Source organism: Antedon mediterranea, chromosome 7, assembly GCF_964355755.1.
Source record: "Antedon mediterranea chromosome 7, ecAntMedi1.1, whole genome shotgun sequence".
NCBI lineage: Eukaryota > Metazoa > Echinodermata > Crinoidea > Comatulida > Antedonidae > Antedon > Antedon mediterranea.
Genome location: NC_092676.1, coordinates 4656222 through 4673233, shown reverse-complemented (window position 1 = coordinate 4673233; position 17012 = coordinate 4656222). Strand labels below are relative to the sequence as shown.

Genomic DNA, 17012 nt, shown 5'->3' with positions numbered 1-17012 from the left:
GCTTTCTGCTTACTTTGAATATTTATTTTTACACATTAATTGTACACATAGGCCTAGAATGACACATTTATTGTTTATCACAATTAAACGAAGCTAGCTTGCAGCACAACTCAGTTTAACCTAGCCAGTAACTCAACAACAAAGTAGATATTTCAAGCTCACAAAAATAAATCCTCTTTTATTGTTTATTTTAATAGAGGAATGCTGTGATTAAATGCTGTTATAACAGACTTAGAGGGCTCACCACTTAATGTCTCTGATGGAATAAGCTGACAAATGAAACATGTATTAAAAGCTAATATAAGACAGAATTTTAATATATATCAGTTATCAGTTATTTAATATTTATCTAAAATGAGTATAAATTATACAGCACTATTCGAAAGTTTACACTGATAGTGCTGTTTGGTGAGAGTAAAGAAGGCCAAACTCTCTCTGAGCTCTGATGTCCAGTTCTCTATTGGACAACGTGCAATGGGAACCAAACTACGGCTCAAAGGTAACCTCACAACTTCACGGTTCTGTGCATCTACCACAGATGTAATGTCAATGTCATATCATACTGTATGCATTACATTCATAAGCCGAATTGTGCAGATCCGTTGCAAAATCTTCTGATAGCTTCTCGGACATGACGTGGCTGTAACGCATTGGCTGCTGCAATGTCGTAAGTCGATGTACCGCTTGTCTGTAAGATAAAAATCCATATTCTAATCAATTCAATATCGCAAATCTTCAAATGTAATAACTCTGGTATTTAATTATTCAATATTACCTATTTCTAATTAGTTGGTGAAGCCTGTTTTCCAGTCGACATTGCGTTGCGGCGAGTTGCGTTGAATTACGATTTTACAGGAAAAGGGTAAAAAACATTAGCAACCATCAACTTTACGATCGTTAAAACTGACCAATCAAATGGTTCACAAATTACATCACCACGCTGACAATTCATTTGAATTTCAGTTTTCAACTCAACATCGACTGAAAAACAGGCGTTTCAATCTCAGTAGGTGATAGAGTATGTCTTACCTTTTTTCGCTTTTTAGCCTTTGTCTTGCCAATCGTAGATACCGCCTTCACATCTGACGGCTGCGTAAACTCTGTTTGTGATTGGATAGTGGGAAATGTTGAAAAATTGTTTGATGATGTAATGCTAGGAGAGACCAAACTAGTCGAAGGCGATATTGGGGGAGTGCTGTGGTCGGTCTTTTTCAAGTTCGTTTTGATATTTAATAACTGTCCAGTATAAACGCCACTATTTACAAATTTCGGTGCACTCAGTTTGTCAGTTGGTCCGAGGAAAGCCGAATTCATATCACGTCTTACGTACAATGATAAATCTACGATCTGAAAAAAAAGAAATTATTAATTAGAATGTTTGATGTTTGATTTTTAGTGCCTGCATAAATAATATTTGTTTTAAAAAATCATTGGAATAAGGAACTACTTTATTTACACAAAACTTGAGCAGAAATGCATAGTGATTACAAAAAAAAAACAAGTAATACAAGAACCTCTATTAAGTCTATCAGTGTCCCCATAATATGTGTGTCTACTTATTAAGGGTTGGCGGTAGCTTAAAAACAAATATATCATCTCGTTTGTTTTGCAGAAAAGTGTCGTTAATGGAGGATTCTTTTGTATACAGAATTTACCAACCTCTGCCACAGTTTCATAAGCTAAATAGGCAAGTACTTCAATGGCGGATGAGTTTGGTTTTGGTTCCAACTCACTGTAAACAACCCATTCTTTAAATTTTACAATTTTTTTATCTGTAAAGAAAAAGATTTTATGATAGCTAGAAACGCTTTAACCAGGTCTGCAGCGGTTTATCCAGGTAATAGGGAGTTAGTTGCATTTCCCAACATGCAACATGTAAGCTCCGTTCAATTTGTAAACAAAACGAAAAACTTAAGCTACGTGCGTCGAACCTTATTTCTAAAGAATAGCGTCAATGAAAAAAAACATTAACCGAAAGGTATCGAAACATGGAAAAACTTTATACAATATGGTAATAATAATATCCTATTTATAAGCGTACAAAAAAACCGAGAAAAATAGCTAAACCTAAAGTGTGGGTATACGCCCTCGTCGCTAACCAAGGTTCGGTCTAAACAGTTGTGATCTCGGTCTCCTACCCTAGGAGTACTGAACATAATTAATATTCTACATATCATCATGTCCATATATGGACACATCACATTTTGTTGCCACATAAAGTTTGATAGTGTAGACAGAGCTTAATTATCAGTACAGATACTTACAAAAATTAACTTGACGAGACTCAGAAAAATCTTGGTATGTTGATGAATCCATGTTCTTTGTCATATCCTCGATTCGTTCTAATCGTTCCTGTTTAACTTGATCTACACCGCCCTCGTCCTCGAATAAACTAACAAACTCTCCTGTTTGGTCAATCATACTAAGAAATTCATACGCTATCCTTTGCCGCTTTGAAGTGTTACTTGGTTTGAGATCAACGCCAAAAGCTGAGACAAAATTCAATTAATATTTTTATTATATGTATAATGGTATAACTTATAAAATTTTAAAGCAGAAATATGTTCAGATGTTTGTTTTTAATGAAAATTTTAAAATTGATATTAAGAATCTTACAAACACGAATTTGCAAAAGGATCTTAAGCTCTGTCTACACTATCAAAAAAAGTGTGATGTGCACAAATATGGTGGTGATATGCCCAAATATGGACATGATATTACAAGGCTTAAGTGGCAATACAATTCAATAAAGCTCTTTCTACACTATCAAACTTTATGTGACAACCAATTGTGATGTGCCTTAATATGGTAGTGATATGACATCATCATGTCCATATATGGGCATATCACAATGTGACAGTGAAGACAGGGCTTTATTGAACTATATTGCAACTTAAAATATACTTGCGGCAGTATTACGCACATAATCGCTTCGTGCAGGTATAACGGTGGACACATGATCGAAGGGAGAACATTTAAACTGGTGTGGAAAATATATTGGGTAGAAACATGGCCACAATAGGGCGCATTTTGCGTTTTGCGCTGCTATAGATACAGTACCTGTTTCCGGATCCTCTTCATCTGATAGTGTTTTCAAAATCTTGTTGTCCTTAAAACTTAAGAAGCGTAAAAGTCTTTTTAGCCTCACACGATCCAGTCTCATTAGATACAAAAAATCTTCAATTCCGATAAAACGCCCTCCTCGAGATATACAAATTTGAGCGGCTTTATTTAGCTGTAATAATAAAACAACAAAGAACGTAAAAATTGAAAAAATTTATCTCCTATTTTTTAAATCAAATTTTTCGTTTTTAGTGAAGGTAAAAATTAACGTTAATTTTTACCTTCACTTAAAACGAAAATTTGATTTAAAAAACCAAGAACGTATAAATAATAATGTTGTACGTATAAATAAAAATACAATTTCACACTTTTGTTGCATTTTTGTGGGGGTCCCTAATGATTAACTTCGGCTGGATGGACCACCCTCGTAAAATATTGTTGAAATAAATAAATAAAATTGGTCCAAGGTTTTCTCTTGGGCTGTTTGCCGAAATTTTAACAAATAAATGCTTGCATACACAATGTAAGCTATAAAGATAATTAAACATTTCAGAATTAAATATAGTTGATAACAATTTGATTATACAGTAAAGCCCTTATTATGGGGACACCTTGGGACCCAACAAAGTGTCCCTTAACAGGGTTGGCCGTAGTGTTCATGGGAAAGTGTTCCCTTAATAGACATGTCTCCTTTATAGAGGTTGGCTGTAGTGTTAAAACATATATTGCACCACATTACACAGGAAAGTGTGCCCTTATAAGACATGTCTCCTTGATAGAGGTTGGCTGTGATGTTAAAACATATATTACCCCACATTTCAAAATAAAGTGTCCTCTTAATAGATGCATCACCTCTAGATTTATCACTGACTCTACTTACAACTGATAACATTTTCTGATGAACAGCTGTTTCAACTAATTGTGCCGATTCTTTAAGAGGTCTTCGGCAATCTCCAAGGGCATACCTGCAAGAGAATCATGCATTGGTAACTTGTTGAGTTTAACCGTATGGTAATGAAATATTATACAAAATGAATGTTTATGAGTATAAATGAATGAACTTATTTGTTCCAAATTTCTAATCCCAACGCCACTATTCATGTGTTCTAACTTGCGGATGGGAATAATATATATAGCCACCATCTTTCAAATGAGACTTAAGCCGTTGATCCTGTGTGCAACATGGCTCACGTGCACGTTAAAGAATGCAGTACGCTCTTAAAAAAAAAAGTAGGGGATTGTCTCCTGGTATACTGGCCATTTCACCAACAGAAGGACCCACCGGACTGAAATCTACAAATTGAGTGGGCTATCCTTTGTGTGTAACACCAAATATAACAACAATGTAAACTAATATAGTAATATATACATCATAGCTTGTATTTCAGTAGCGAAGTTGACTTTTGAATTCCCTCTACCATGGCTGCTAACTTGTAAAAGATGAGGCATAATTAATCAGTTTTGCCTGAAAAAAATGTAATTTGTTTGTATTATAATTTATTATGGTAGGGGAGAGACTAATGGTACAGACTAATTTGTACTGTTCTGTAGTGTTTAGTGAATTGTATATTTGAAATTCCGCAACAAAAGGATTTCCTTTAAAAATTAAATTTAATAGATGTATTTAACAGCACCTACTTACTGGCTATGGCATTATTATTAATTACATGTTACTACAAAACTATAACTTTTAGCAGACAGGGTAATGAGGAATTTTGCATGGGTACGAATTGACCAGAAAACTTAATTAATAAGGCAACGCTACTGAGCTGTGCCTACTACGTTCGTATCAATTTATCATTAACTAGGCTAGGCCTAGCTAGGCTAGGACTAGGCCAGCTAGGCTAACTAGTACTAGGCCTACTAGTACTAGCCCCACTAGGGTTAGCGAGCGGTTAGACCTTGATTAATTAGTTGAGTAAAAGTTTTGATAAATATTATTAGTTTATGGCGTTTTTATTATAACTTTAAATCTACTGCTTAGGCCTTCTTTTTTTGGGCCTGCAACTCGCTCTATCCTCATATAGCGCCCTCTGTCTATTTTAACTTCTTCTAACTTCTTGCACATATCAATTATCAGATTATGTTTTTTATAGACGCCTAATAAAAATGTTTCTAAGCGTTTATAAAAAAGTAAAGAAGCCATAAAATACATAATACACGAGCGGTGGACTTATATCGTCTGTATCAAATCTTCCAGCAATTCATTTTCATTTCATTAATCTTTTTATTTCGGAATACCATGGTGACACAATATATCCATGTCTGATGGGAGGTTTACATTTTATATTTTAAAATCGTAGAAATTCTAAACCTGGAGCTATCCTTTAAAAACAGAAGGAATGTTAATATTGTATTGTACTTGAAGAATAATTATTTACTACTAATAATAATAATACCGAAGAAAGGTCATAATTAGAATAGGAACACAAATAAATAAATTTATATTGTAAGTTTTGCCTGGTAGTGTATTGACAGAGGTCTCAATCATATACTTTTATCATCTTGAGCGAATTTGAAGAACACATTAGGCCTACAAACCAAGTGAAATACGTTGAAGGTTAATATTGTATTGTACTTGGAGATTAATTATCCGCTACAGTACTAATAACAATACTGAACGTTTGATCCCTATATAATATATACGGTTTGTCTTACAGTAGACCTATAGTACGGTAGGACTTGTACAATAACAACCCGAATGATTGCAGTTAACTAGGCTTACTACTGAAATGGACAGAATTGTCGACGGTGTTCGCTACCCCTGGGTAATATCAGATGAAATCCTTACAGCTATGGAAACTTTTGAGGTTCGTAATGATGACATTTGGGTAATCACATACCCTAAAGCTGGTAAGTTTATAAGCTCATACTTTATAGGCAAAATTCTGTCTACATTGTCAAACTAGTTGACAGATATGGTAGTGATATGCCCAAATATGGTAGTATGATATAGATACAACACAGATATCATTGACATAAATCTAATTCCAGGAACTACGTGGATGCAGGAGATAGTATCAGTTCTTTTTCATGGTTGTGATTTCCAAAAGGCAGACGAAGTTAGCATCTTACGCAGGTTTACTTTTCTTGATCTAAATAGACCAAATTATTTAAATTTACCGACCGACATAGCCAGAGAAAGAGAGTCACGTAGGCTACTTAAAACCCATCTACCGCATCAACATATGGCTAAACAACTCAGTGTAAAGAAACCAAAGGTAGGCCTAATTGTATACAAAATTCGATAGTTTAATTCATGTCTTTCCCGCCGAAGAAGTGTGAGAGTAAATGTAATCCCGAGTTATGTTGGCTGTCCTTTTGTGTGTATTTCAAAAACTGCAGCATTCGTCTGATTTAATGTCAATAAAATGTTTAGTTGGGACCACCCAAACGTGATCTCTGGTCTCTCTGGAGGGAGTTTTTGAGCAGCTAATGATAATAATGATAAAGCGTGGTTCCCCACTAGGACGCAACGCAATGACGTATTGACGCAACCGACGACGCAACATCGCAGGTTTGATTTCACGCAGGTTGGGGCAAACACGGGAAGGGCATTTTCTTACGTTGCGTCGGTCGTTTACGTTACGTTACCAGTGGGAACCACACTTTATGGAGAGAACTAGAACCATCACAGAAATATAAACGACATTTCATGTTTTATTTATAGATTGTATATGTCGGGAGAAACCCTAAAGACAACGCGGTCTCTCTGTATCACTTTCATCGATCCAATTCATATCTGAGAAGTTTTGATCATTGGGACGATTTCTTTGATGCGTTCTGCGCAGATGACGGTAGGCAATTTTCACGCTGAGTCGAAATTTCGTCTGGCGGAAGGAGAAAACTCCGGGGCTCCGATTTTTGTCCCTATCATTTTATTACTATCCGGAATGCGTAAGCGTGAACCCATGTCTATTAAAAAAAAATATCACTTCACACCACAACGTTTTATGAATTTTTTCCAATTCGGGCCCAGTGTGAACGTAGCTTTAATATTTATTCCCAGCAGTAACTCTCTGAAACCCAGGCTTAACCATGACCGAGCGTTTAACCACACGGAGATGTAACGTGTTATTGTCTCTACCTGGGTAACGAACATGAGCATTGTATGACAACCCTGATAGATAAGAATTTCTAGTATTTATAATGGTTGGTTCTTCCCACACCAGAGACACAACACAAGGACGTAAGCGCAACGTAGCTTGGTTCCCACTTAAGCGTGGATCCCACTAGCGACACAAGCTTTAAGCTTGGTTCCCACTAGAACGTAACGCAAGGACGTAAACGCAACGCAAGCGTTTTAACCAATGACAAGTGAAGTTATATACAGTTAGCAATCACAAGCGAATAAGCCATCGCTTGTGATTGGTCAATTCACTTGCGTTGCGTTACGTCCTTGCGTTGCGTCGCGAGTGGGAACCACGCGTTAGAGACGCAACGCTGGCCGCCAATAGAAAAGACCTTATGTAATAATATTCTTATTTCTATGTTAATTCTGTATATTTGTTTAAATAGTGGCGTATGGTTCGTGGTTTGAAATGAATATATACTGGTGGAAACGACGAAATGAAGAAAACATTCTATTCGTAAAATACGAAGATATGAAAAAGGTAATGATATAATTATAGGCCTATCTTTTATCAGTATATTATCAGGTTCTTTGATATTATAATGTAACTGGAACTCCTTTCTCCAACCAAGGCAATCTAACAACAGGAAACTGAGCTCGCATTGCCAAGATAGGAACTCGTCCTTTGATCTCATGTCTGGCTGCGACAAATACCACCAGTACTGTACTATGTACATAATCATCGCGTCGCGCGGTGTCTGTTAAAAGGGCGTGGCACTGACGTGTCGCAGACACAGATACACACTGTTATCTCCGGAGCTCAGCATCATGTTGCTCCAACCAACAGTTGTATCCAATAGGCCTACAGTATGTTTTTTTTATGTTCAAACGCAATCATTAGATACACTCGTTTTAATCCAATACAATGGGAAGGTATTTCTCTAATAAATAGATCAATCCATTACTGGAGGGAGTAATTAATAGTACTAACTACTATTGTACGCCATGTGACCCACATTCGTCCAATCAAATGACAGGAATTAATTTAGGTGTTATATAAAAGGGTCTATTTCACTATTGACTATTTTCACAGGATCTCAAAAGTGTAATCGAAAGAGTGGCTGAGTTTTTTGAGTGGAAAATTCCTGATGGAAGAATTCAGGACGTTGTACAGCACTGTTCGTTTGGGTCTATGAAAAACAATCCTAAGGTAAACTTTTCCGACGGCGTACATGTAGATCATGCGATATCAGCCTTTATGAGGAAAGGTAATTTTTTTCAGGTTCTATTTGTTTTTTTATGGTTCTTCACACTTTTTTATTTCTTCAAAAATGTTTACAATATTACAAACACACAGTACACGGTAACGGGACGTTTTGCTGAACGCCACTTCGGCGACAGACTACTGGTCAACAGACTATTCGTTGACATTCAGGCGTCCGGACTTTTCGCCGACTGGTCATTTTGCCGATAGGACATTTTCCCGACAGCACATTCCGCCGACAGCACATTCTGCCGACAGGACATTCCGCCGACAGGACATTCCGTCGACAGCACATTTCGTCGAAAACACATCGAAAGACAATCGGCCAACCGACAATTGTCCGGCCGACAGTAGCTTCAACATTTTATAAAAAATATAATATTTTTCATTACTTAGGCGTTGTTGGCGATTGGAAGAATTATTTCACCATAAATCAGAACGCAATGTTTGATAAGATGTACAGAGAAAAGATGAAGAACACAGATTTATCATTTGAATTTGAATGATAGCCGATAAGATTCGAGCATATCGATCCACCGTCTTTGGACAGCTAATAGAAATGAGTAGTAGAATTGATTGATTCATAATTTGAATAGCCAATAAGAATCGAGTATTTCATCAATGAATAGCCAATCAGATGGATAATAAAACTTTACGCAACACCGTACTCTCACTTTCTTTCGCCTTGATGATTTAAGCTAAAAAATTATTGCCTGGTGGTAGGGGTCGTATGTTTTACAAGGTAGTGAGCAGGGCCATAGCCAGCATGGAAGGCAGACGAGGCGAAACATTTACGTTCGATTTGATTTGCCGGCCCTAAAAAAAAACAGAAAATATGTCGAAAAAGGCTAAAAACAACTGAGGCTTCCAGCATTGGAGGGCCACTTACGGTTCATAAAGCAGGGGCCTCTGAGTTACGCCACTGCCGGACGCGATATTTCTTTTCGTACATAAGTTGGGGACCCCTCGTGAAACGTCACAAAATAAACATGAATATTCATTAGTCATATCAATAAGGTGTGACGTAAGAATTAAGCTAACTACAATTCGCTAATGCAAACGATTTCTGCCGAGCCGTCTGCGTAGTCGAGTGGATAAGACTATGGACTTTAGCATGTCGATGTATGGGGTTCGATTCCCATGAGCTACTTCTTTTACTTTATAGTGACAGACAGATTATTAAGAGGGTTATATTTAAGAAGTAGTTCGGCTATCTTTCACATGGGGTCCCCAACTTATGTACGAAAAAAAAATCGCCTGCCGGACCCGTGCTGGAACAGGTGTGAAAGCCCCTTAATTAGGACGGTACTCTGTAGTAGTAGAATTTGGACCATAGAGATATTATACTGATTTCTCTATATTTGGACAAAACACACGAGTAATAATTTTTTTCAAGACATTTTATTAATATTATTCATAATCAATCTTAAGCATAATAAGTTGAAAAAAAAATACATACGGACCACGTGATATTGAAGTTAAAGTTTTAATGACAATGATGAAGATGACAATGATATAATGATAATAACTAATTATTATGATTTCAATGATTAATTCTATAAATAAAATAGAAAAACTCAAAATATACATATACTAATAAATATACTAAAACCTGTATAGATATATATAAAATATATTATAAAAGTAAGTAAAAATAGGACATATATTTCCCTTGTTTGTATCCGAGTGTACGCATGATTTTGAATGGACATCTGTGTAGTCATGTGACGCTTTGTGAAAATGAAAGATAGCTAGTAAAAACTATAAGACTATCATATCCTATTATGAGATATAACAACTAGTATGGGATAAAAATAACACATTATTTTTATCAACTAAAATTAGTTAGTTATTGGTAAATGGTGATCAGAAAGAACAATTTTAATCGATTTGCGACAACTAAGCTAGGTCAGGTCAATCAATGTGTCGTCGGTCGTTGACCTAGAAACCATCAAACATGGTGAAGAGTGCAAACAATGAACGTACATGGCGTAGTTGGTCATCGCTCGTCTCAAAGTGAAACGCTTCTTATTATAATAAACAAAGCTGAATTTGAAAGAAAAGATATTACAAATTCTCAGAATTTTAGGATATACAGCAGAACACGTATTAAGGGGACACTATCAGGACCCAAAAATGTGTCTCATTAATAGGGGTATCCCCTGAATAGGGATGTCCCCTTAATATAGCTTAATATAGGGGTGTCCCCTGAATAGGGATGTCCCCTGAATAGGGGCATCACCTGAATAGGGGTGTCCCCTAAATATGTATGTCCCCTGAATAGGGGTCTCTCCAATTAATAGGTGTATCCCATTAATAGGTGTGTCCCATTAATAGGTGTGTCCCATTAATAGGTGTGTCCCATTAATAGGTGTATCCCATTAATAGGTGTGTCCCATTAATAGGTGTATCCCATTAATAGGTGTGTCCCATTAATAGGTGTATCCCATTAATAGGTGTATCCCATTAATAGGTGTGTCCCATTAATAGGTGTGTCCCATTAATAGGTGTATCCCATTAATAGGTGTATCCAATTAATAGGTGTATCCCATTAATAGGTGTGTCCCATTAATAGGTGTGTCCCATTAATAGGTGTGTCCCATTAATAGGTGTGTCCCATTAATAGGCGTGTCCCATTAATAGGCGTGTCCCATTAATAAGTGTGTCCCATTAATAGGTGTGTCCCATTAATAGGTGTATCCCATTAATAGGTGTATCCCATTAATAGGTGTATCCCATTAATAGGTGTATCCCATTAATAGGCGTGTCCCATTTATAGGTGTGTCCCATTAATAGGTGTGTCCCATTAATAGGTGTGTCCCATAAACAGATTCTACTGTACCTAGAATAGTCTAATATTAAACACATTCATTACAAACTATTTCTAATCTTAAGTTTTTCTTTTCTCATAATTGACTCATCCAATCCATGATAAGTTCTTCAATTCGTTAGGTTAGTTTGGAAAGCCATCTTCTAAGGATGGCATTACAGTTAATGTACGAGACAATCTAAAAGAACAAGCAACATTATGTCAACAAAATCTTTAAAATAAACTGGTAGTTCAGACATTAAACCAATTGAGTGCTGAGAGATCTTTAAAAAAAACCGCATTTTTAAGCCAATTGAAATCTGTTACAATAAAATTAAAAAAACAATAAAAAGTGTGATATGTGTGAAATGATAAGTCAGTGCAATAGAGTGGGAAAACCAGTGATATGTGCAACACAGGTAAAGAAAGAATCTAAAGATCTGTCCACACTATCAAACTAGTTTGACAAAAAAGTGCGATGTGCTCAAATAAGGTAGTGATAAGTAAATTCATTTCTTTAAGCTCTGTCTACACTATCAAACTATTTTGACCAAAAAAAGTGTTATATACCTAAATATGGTAGTGATATACCCAAATATGGTAGTGGTATGACATCATCATGTCCGTATATGGGCACATCACAATGTTTTGTCACATAAAATTTGATAGTGTAGACAGAGCTTATTAAATAAGTTCATTTGGATCTGATAATGTAATGTGAAAAAACGTTACTTCTATATGATCCAATATAGACAGAGCTTTGAAAAAAAAAATTAATTATTTCAACTTTACCCTTCAAATGCTTGCTTAATCTCGTCAACTTTGCTAGACTGGCAGCAGACAGCGCATCTCGACAAGTTAGTATCAAACAACGGCATAATGTACTTCTCCCCAATACGCTTCAGGTCGCTTTTCTTCACGTCTGCGATCCGTTTCAACAAGTTTCTATTAAAATTATTTAAAAAAATACAATACTTATTATTTTATTCATGTTCTAAAATAGTATGATTCAGGAGCCAGGACATCTGTAATGTCCTCAAGTAAAGCAGGAAAGCTAGTCTACACTATCAACAATTATCATATTTGGGAATATCACTACCATATTTGGGTATATCACTACCATATTTGGGAATATCACTACCATATTTGGGAATATCACTACCATATTTGGGCACCTCACACTATTTTTGTCAAACTAGTTTGATGATAGTGTAGACAGAGCTTTATAGGTGGAAATAAGGTAATAAGGTAATTCTAACCTGTTATAGTCTTTGTTAGTTCCTCTAAGGTACGGTAACTAAGAAGAGACACTTGGGATGTAGATGCCACGGTCTCTTCCCGTTCGATCACTTCATAGAGAACACTACTGATTGTTGTCTCAAACTGTACATCTTCAAAGACAGTCTTCCCAGTTATATACCCATCCTATAACAATCACACAAAAAATGCCCAGAATTTTGACTGGAATGTGAGATAGCTTGAGTTCTGCCTGTGTTTGGCTAACTTTAACTGTAGCTTACCCAGGTCAAGTAAATATTCTACTGCAGTTATGGCAGTAACTTTTGTTTACACATTTACAGATTAATTACTTAAAGATGTATTGTCCTCCCCCAAAACACACAAAAATGAAGATTAATCAAATCAGACTTTCAATATGCCATTTTGTAGTTTTAACCAAATGAATCACTTCCGTAGGAAAAAAATCGAAAAGTAATGTGACAAAATAAACTGTTAAATTCAAAAAAAATTTGTTTGCCAATTTGACTATTTTTTGCTTTAAATTACATTTTTTAAAGATGCATTGTCCCCCAAAAACATGAAAAATGAAGATAAATTAAATCAGAATTTGAATATATTATTTTGTAGTTTTAATAAAGTTAATCACTTCTGTAGAAAAAGAAAATGAAAAAAAATAAGGTTTTCACTTATAAAATGACCAAATAAATGTTTAATTTTATCAAAAACCATTGGCTGGCAGCCAATTTGACCATTTTTATAATAATACCGAAGAAAGGTCATAATTAGAATAGGAACAACACAAATAAATAAATTTATATTGTAATTTTTTCCTGGTAGTGTATTGACAGAGGTCTTAATCATATACTTTTATCATCTTGAGCGAATTTGAAGAACACATTAGGCCTACAAACCAAGTGAAATACGTTGAAGGTTAATATTGTATTGTACTTGGAGATTAATTATCTGCTACAGTACTAATAACAATACTGAACGTTTGATCCCTATATAATATATACGGTTTGTCTTACAGTAGACCTATAGTACGGTAGGACTTGTACAATAACAACCCGAATGATTGCAGTTAACTAGGCTTACTACTGAAATGGACAGAATTGTCGACGGTGTTCGCTACCCCTGGGTAATATCAGATGAAATCCTTACAGCTATGGAAACTTTTGAGGTTCGTAATGATGACATTTGGGTAATCACATACCCTAAAGCTGGTAAGTTTATAAGCTCATACTTTATAGGCAAAATTCTGTCTACATTGTCAAACTAGTTGACAGATATGGTAGTGATATGCCCAAATATGGTAGTATGATATAGATACAACACAGATATCATTGACATAAATTTAATTCCAGGAACTACGTGGATGCAGGAGATAGTATCAGTTCTTTTCCATGGTTGTGATTTCCAAAAGGCAGACGAAGTTAGCATCTTACGCAGGTTTACTTTTCTTGATCTAAATAGACCAAATTATTTAAATTTACCGACCGACATAGCCAGAGAAAGAGAGTCACGTAGGCTACTTAAAACCCATCTACCGCATCAACATATGGCTAAACAACTCAGTGTAAAGAAACCAAAGGTAGGCCTAATTGTATACAAAATTCGATAGTTTAATTCATGTCTTTCCCGCCGAAGAAGTGTGAGAGTAAATGTAATCCCGAGTTATGTTGGCTGTCCTTTTGTGTGTATTTCAAAAACTGCAGCATTCGTCTGATTTAATGTCAATAAAATGTTTAGTTGGGACCACCCAAACGTGATCTCTGGTCTCTCTGGAGGGAGTTTTTGAGCAGCTAATGATAATAATGATAAAGCGTGGTTCCCCACTAGGACGCAACGCAATGACGTATTGACGCAACCGACGACGCAACATCGCAGGTTTGATTTCACGCAGGTTGGGGCAAACACGGGAAGGGCATTTTCTTACGTTGCGTCGGTCGTTTACGTTACGTTACCAGTGGGAACCACACTTTATGGAGAGAACTAGAGCCATCACAGAAATATAAACGACATTTCATGTTTTATTTATAGATTGTATATGTCGGGAGAAACCCTAAAGACAACGCGGTCTCTCTGTATCACTTTCATCGATCCAATTCATATCTGAGAAGTTTTGATCATTGGGACGATTTCTTTGATGCGTTCTGCGCAGATGACGGTAGGCAATTTTCACGCTGAGTCGAAATTTCCGTCTGGCGGAAGGAGAAAACTCCGATTTTTGTCCCTATCATTTTATTACTATCCGGAATGCGTAAGCGTGAACCCATGTCTATTAAAAAAAAATATCACTTCACACCACAACGTTTTATGAATTTTTTCCAATTCGGGCCCAGTGTGAACGTAGCTTTAATATTTATTCCCAGCAGTAACTCTCTGAAACCCAGGCTTAACCATGACCGAGCGTTTAACCACACGGAGATGTAACGTGTTATTGTCTCTACCTGGGTAACGAACATGAGCATTGTATGACAACCCTGATAGATAAGAATTTCTAGTATTTATAATGGTTGGTTCTTCCCACACCAGAGACACAACACAAGGACGTAAGCGCAACGTAGCTTGGTTCCCACTTAAGCGTGGTTCCCACTAGCGACGCAAGCTTTAAGCTTGGTTCCCACTAGAACGTAACGCAAGGACGTAAACGCAACGCAAGCGTTTTAACCAATGACAAGTGAAGTTATATACAGTTAGCAATCACAAGCGAATAAGCCATCGCTTGTGATTGGTCAATTCACTTGCGTTGCGTTACGTCCTTGCGTTGCGTCGCGAGTGGGAACCACGCGTTAGAGACGCAACGCTGGCCGCCAATAGAAAAGACCTTATGTAATAATATTCTTATTTCTATGTTAATTCTGTATATTTGTTTAAATAGTGGCGTATGGTTCATGGTTTGAAATGAATATATACTGGTGGAAACGACGAAATGAAGAAAACATTCTATTCGTAAAATACGAAGATATGAAAAAGGTAATGATATAATTATAGGCCTATCTTTTATCAGTATATTATTAGGTTCTTTGATATTATAATGTAACTGGAACTCCTTTCTCCAACCAAGGCAATCTAACAACAGGAAACTGAGCTCGCATTGCCAAGATAGGAACTCGTCCTTTGATCTCATGTCTGGCTGCGACAAATACCACCAGTACTGTACTATGTACATAATCATCGCGTCGCGCGGTGTCTGTTAAAAGGGCGTGGCACTGACGTGTCGCAGACACAGATACACACTGTTATCTCCGGAGCTCAGCATCATGTTGCTCCAACCAACAGTTGTATCCAATAGGCCTACAGTATGTTTTTCTATGTTCAAACGCAATCATTCGATACACTCGTTTTAATCCAATACAATGGGAAGGTATTTCTCTAATAAATAGATCAATCCATTACTGGAGGGAGTAATTAATAGTACTAACTACTATTGTACGCCATGTGACCCACATTCGTCCAATCAAATGACAGGAATTAATTTAGGTGTTATATAAAAGGGTCTATTGAACTATTGACTATTTTCACAGGATCTCAAAAGTGTAATCGAAAGAGTGGCTGAGTTTTTTGAGTGGAAAATTCCTGATGGAAGAATTCAGGACGTTGTACAGCACTGTTCGTTTGGGTCTATGAAAAACAATCCTAAGGTAAACTTTTCCGACGGCGTACATGTAGATCATGCGATATCAGCCTTTATGAGGAAAGGTAATTTTTTCAGGTTCTATTTGTTTTTTTTTATGGTTCTTCACACTTTTTTATTTCTTCAAAAATGTTTACAATATTACAAACACACACGGTAACGGGACGTTTTGCCGAACGCCACTTCGGCGACAGACTACTGGTCAACAGACTATTCGTCGACATTCAGGCGTCCGGACTTTTCGCCGACCGGTCATTTTGCCGATAGGACATTTTCCCGACAGCACATTCTGCCGACAGGACATTCCGCCGACAGGACATTCCGTCGACAGCACATTTCGTCGACAACCATAGCCGAAAGACAGTCGGCCAACCGAAATTTGTCCGACAGTAGCTCCTACATTTTATAAAAAATATAATCTTTTTCATTAATTAGGCGTTGTTGGCGATTGGAAGAATTATTTCACCATAAATCAGAACGCAAAGTTTGATAAGATGTACAGAGAAAAGATGAAGAACACAGATTTATCATTTGAATTTGAATGATAGCCAATAAGATTCGAGCATATCGATCCACCGTCTTGGACAGCCAATAGAAATGAGTAGTAGAATTTATTGATTAATTCATAATTTAAATAGCCAATAAGAATCGAGTATATCATCCATGAATAGCCAATTAGATGGATAATAAAACTTCACGAGACACCGTACTCTCACTTTCTTTCGCCTTGATGATTTAAGCTAACACATTATTGCCTGGTGGTAGGGGTCGTATGTTTTACAAGGTAGTGAGCAGGGCCATAGCCAGCATGGGAGGCAGACGAGGCAAAACATTTACGTTCGACTTGATTTGCCGGCCCCGGAGCTAAAAAACCCCCAGAAAATATGTCGAAAAAGGCTAAAAATTGAGGCTTCCAGCGTTGGATGGC

General features: G+C 36.6%; 3 protein-coding genes across 4 annotated transcripts; 2 read left to right on the top strand and 1 right to left on the bottom strand.

The window, feature by feature from the left end:
• Positions 1-35: 35 nt before the first annotated feature.
• Positions 36-5061, bottom strand: LOC140054341 (transcription initiation protein SPT3 homolog). Its single transcript, XM_072099294.1, has 8 exons — positions 4965-5061; positions 4433-4528; positions 3944-4028; positions 3061-3235; positions 2265-2489; positions 1660-1772; positions 1030-1347; positions 36-688 (listed from the first exon to the last, which is right to left on the bottom strand). The coding sequence occupies exons 2-8, from the start codon at positions 4510-4512 to the stop codon at positions 578-580; spliced, it is 1107 nt and encodes a 368-aa protein (XP_071955395.1). The 5' UTR covers positions 4513-4528; positions 4965-5061; the 3' UTR covers positions 36-577.
• A 560-nt stretch (positions 5062-5621) lies between these two features.
• Positions 5622-9577, top strand: LOC140054662 (sulfotransferase 1C4-like). Of its 2 annotated transcripts, none has more exons than XM_072099736.1 (6): positions 5622-5916; positions 6058-6284; positions 6734-6860; positions 7582-7676; positions 8229-8345; positions 8796-9577. In XM_072099736.1, the coding sequence occupies exons 1-6, from the start codon at positions 5796-5798 to the stop codon at positions 8829-8831; spliced, it is 723 nt and encodes a 240-aa protein (XP_071955837.1). In that variant the 5' UTR covers positions 5622-5795; the 3' UTR covers positions 8832-9577. The 2 variants fall into 2 exon arrangements, with proteins under 2 accessions (XP_071955837.1, XP_071955836.1); XM_072099735.1 differs by having other exon boundaries at positions 8229-8403.
• Positions 9578-13338: 3761 nt separating this feature from the next.
• On the top strand, positions 13339-16875 carry LOC140054626 (sulfotransferase 1C4-like). Its single transcript, XM_072099690.1, has 6 exons — positions 13339-13670; positions 13812-14038; positions 14488-14614; positions 15329-15423; positions 15975-16149; positions 16520-16875. Exons 1-6 carry the CDS (start codon positions 13550-13552, stop codon positions 16627-16629), a joined length of 855 nt encoding a protein of 284 aa, XP_071955791.1. The 5' UTR covers positions 13339-13549; the 3' UTR covers positions 16630-16875.
• The last annotated feature ends 137 nt before the right edge of the window (positions 16876-17012 follow it).

Coding starts and splice junctions, on each gene's coding strand:
- LOC140054341 (XM_072099294.1), bottom strand. CDS start 4,512: ATGCCTCATCTTTTACAAGTTAGCAGCCATGGTAGAGGGAATTCAAAA. Junction 2,490..3,060: donor TGAAGAGGATCCGGAAACAG/GTACTGTATCTA, acceptor ATTTTGTCTCAG/CTTTTGGCGTTGATCTCAAA. Junction 689..1,029: donor AGGCTAAAAAGCGAAAAAAG/GTAAGACATACT, acceptor TTTATCTTACAG/ACAAGCGGTACATCGACTTA.
- LOC140054662 (XM_072099735.1), top strand. CDS start 5,796: ATGGACAGAATTGTCGACGGTGTTCGCTACCCCTGGGTAATATCAGAT. Junction 5,917..6,057: donor AATCACATACCCTAAAGCTG/GTAAGTTTATAA, acceptor ATCTAATTCCAG/GAACTACGTGGATGCAGGAG. Junction 6,861..7,581: donor TGCGTTCTGCGCAGATGACG/GTAGGCAATTTT, acceptor TTGTTTAAATAG/TGGCGTATGGTTCGTGGTTT.
- LOC140054626 (XM_072099690.1), top strand. CDS start 13,550: ATGGACAGAATTGTCGACGGTGTTCGCTACCCCTGGGTAATATCAGAT. Junction 15,424..15,974: donor AATACGAAGATATGAAAAAG/GTAATGATATAA, acceptor CTATTTTCACAG/GATCTCAAAAGTGTAATCGA. Junction 16,150..16,519: donor ATCAGCCTTTATGAGGAAAG/GTAATTTTTTCA, acceptor TTCATTAATTAG/GCGTTGTTGGCGATTGGAAG.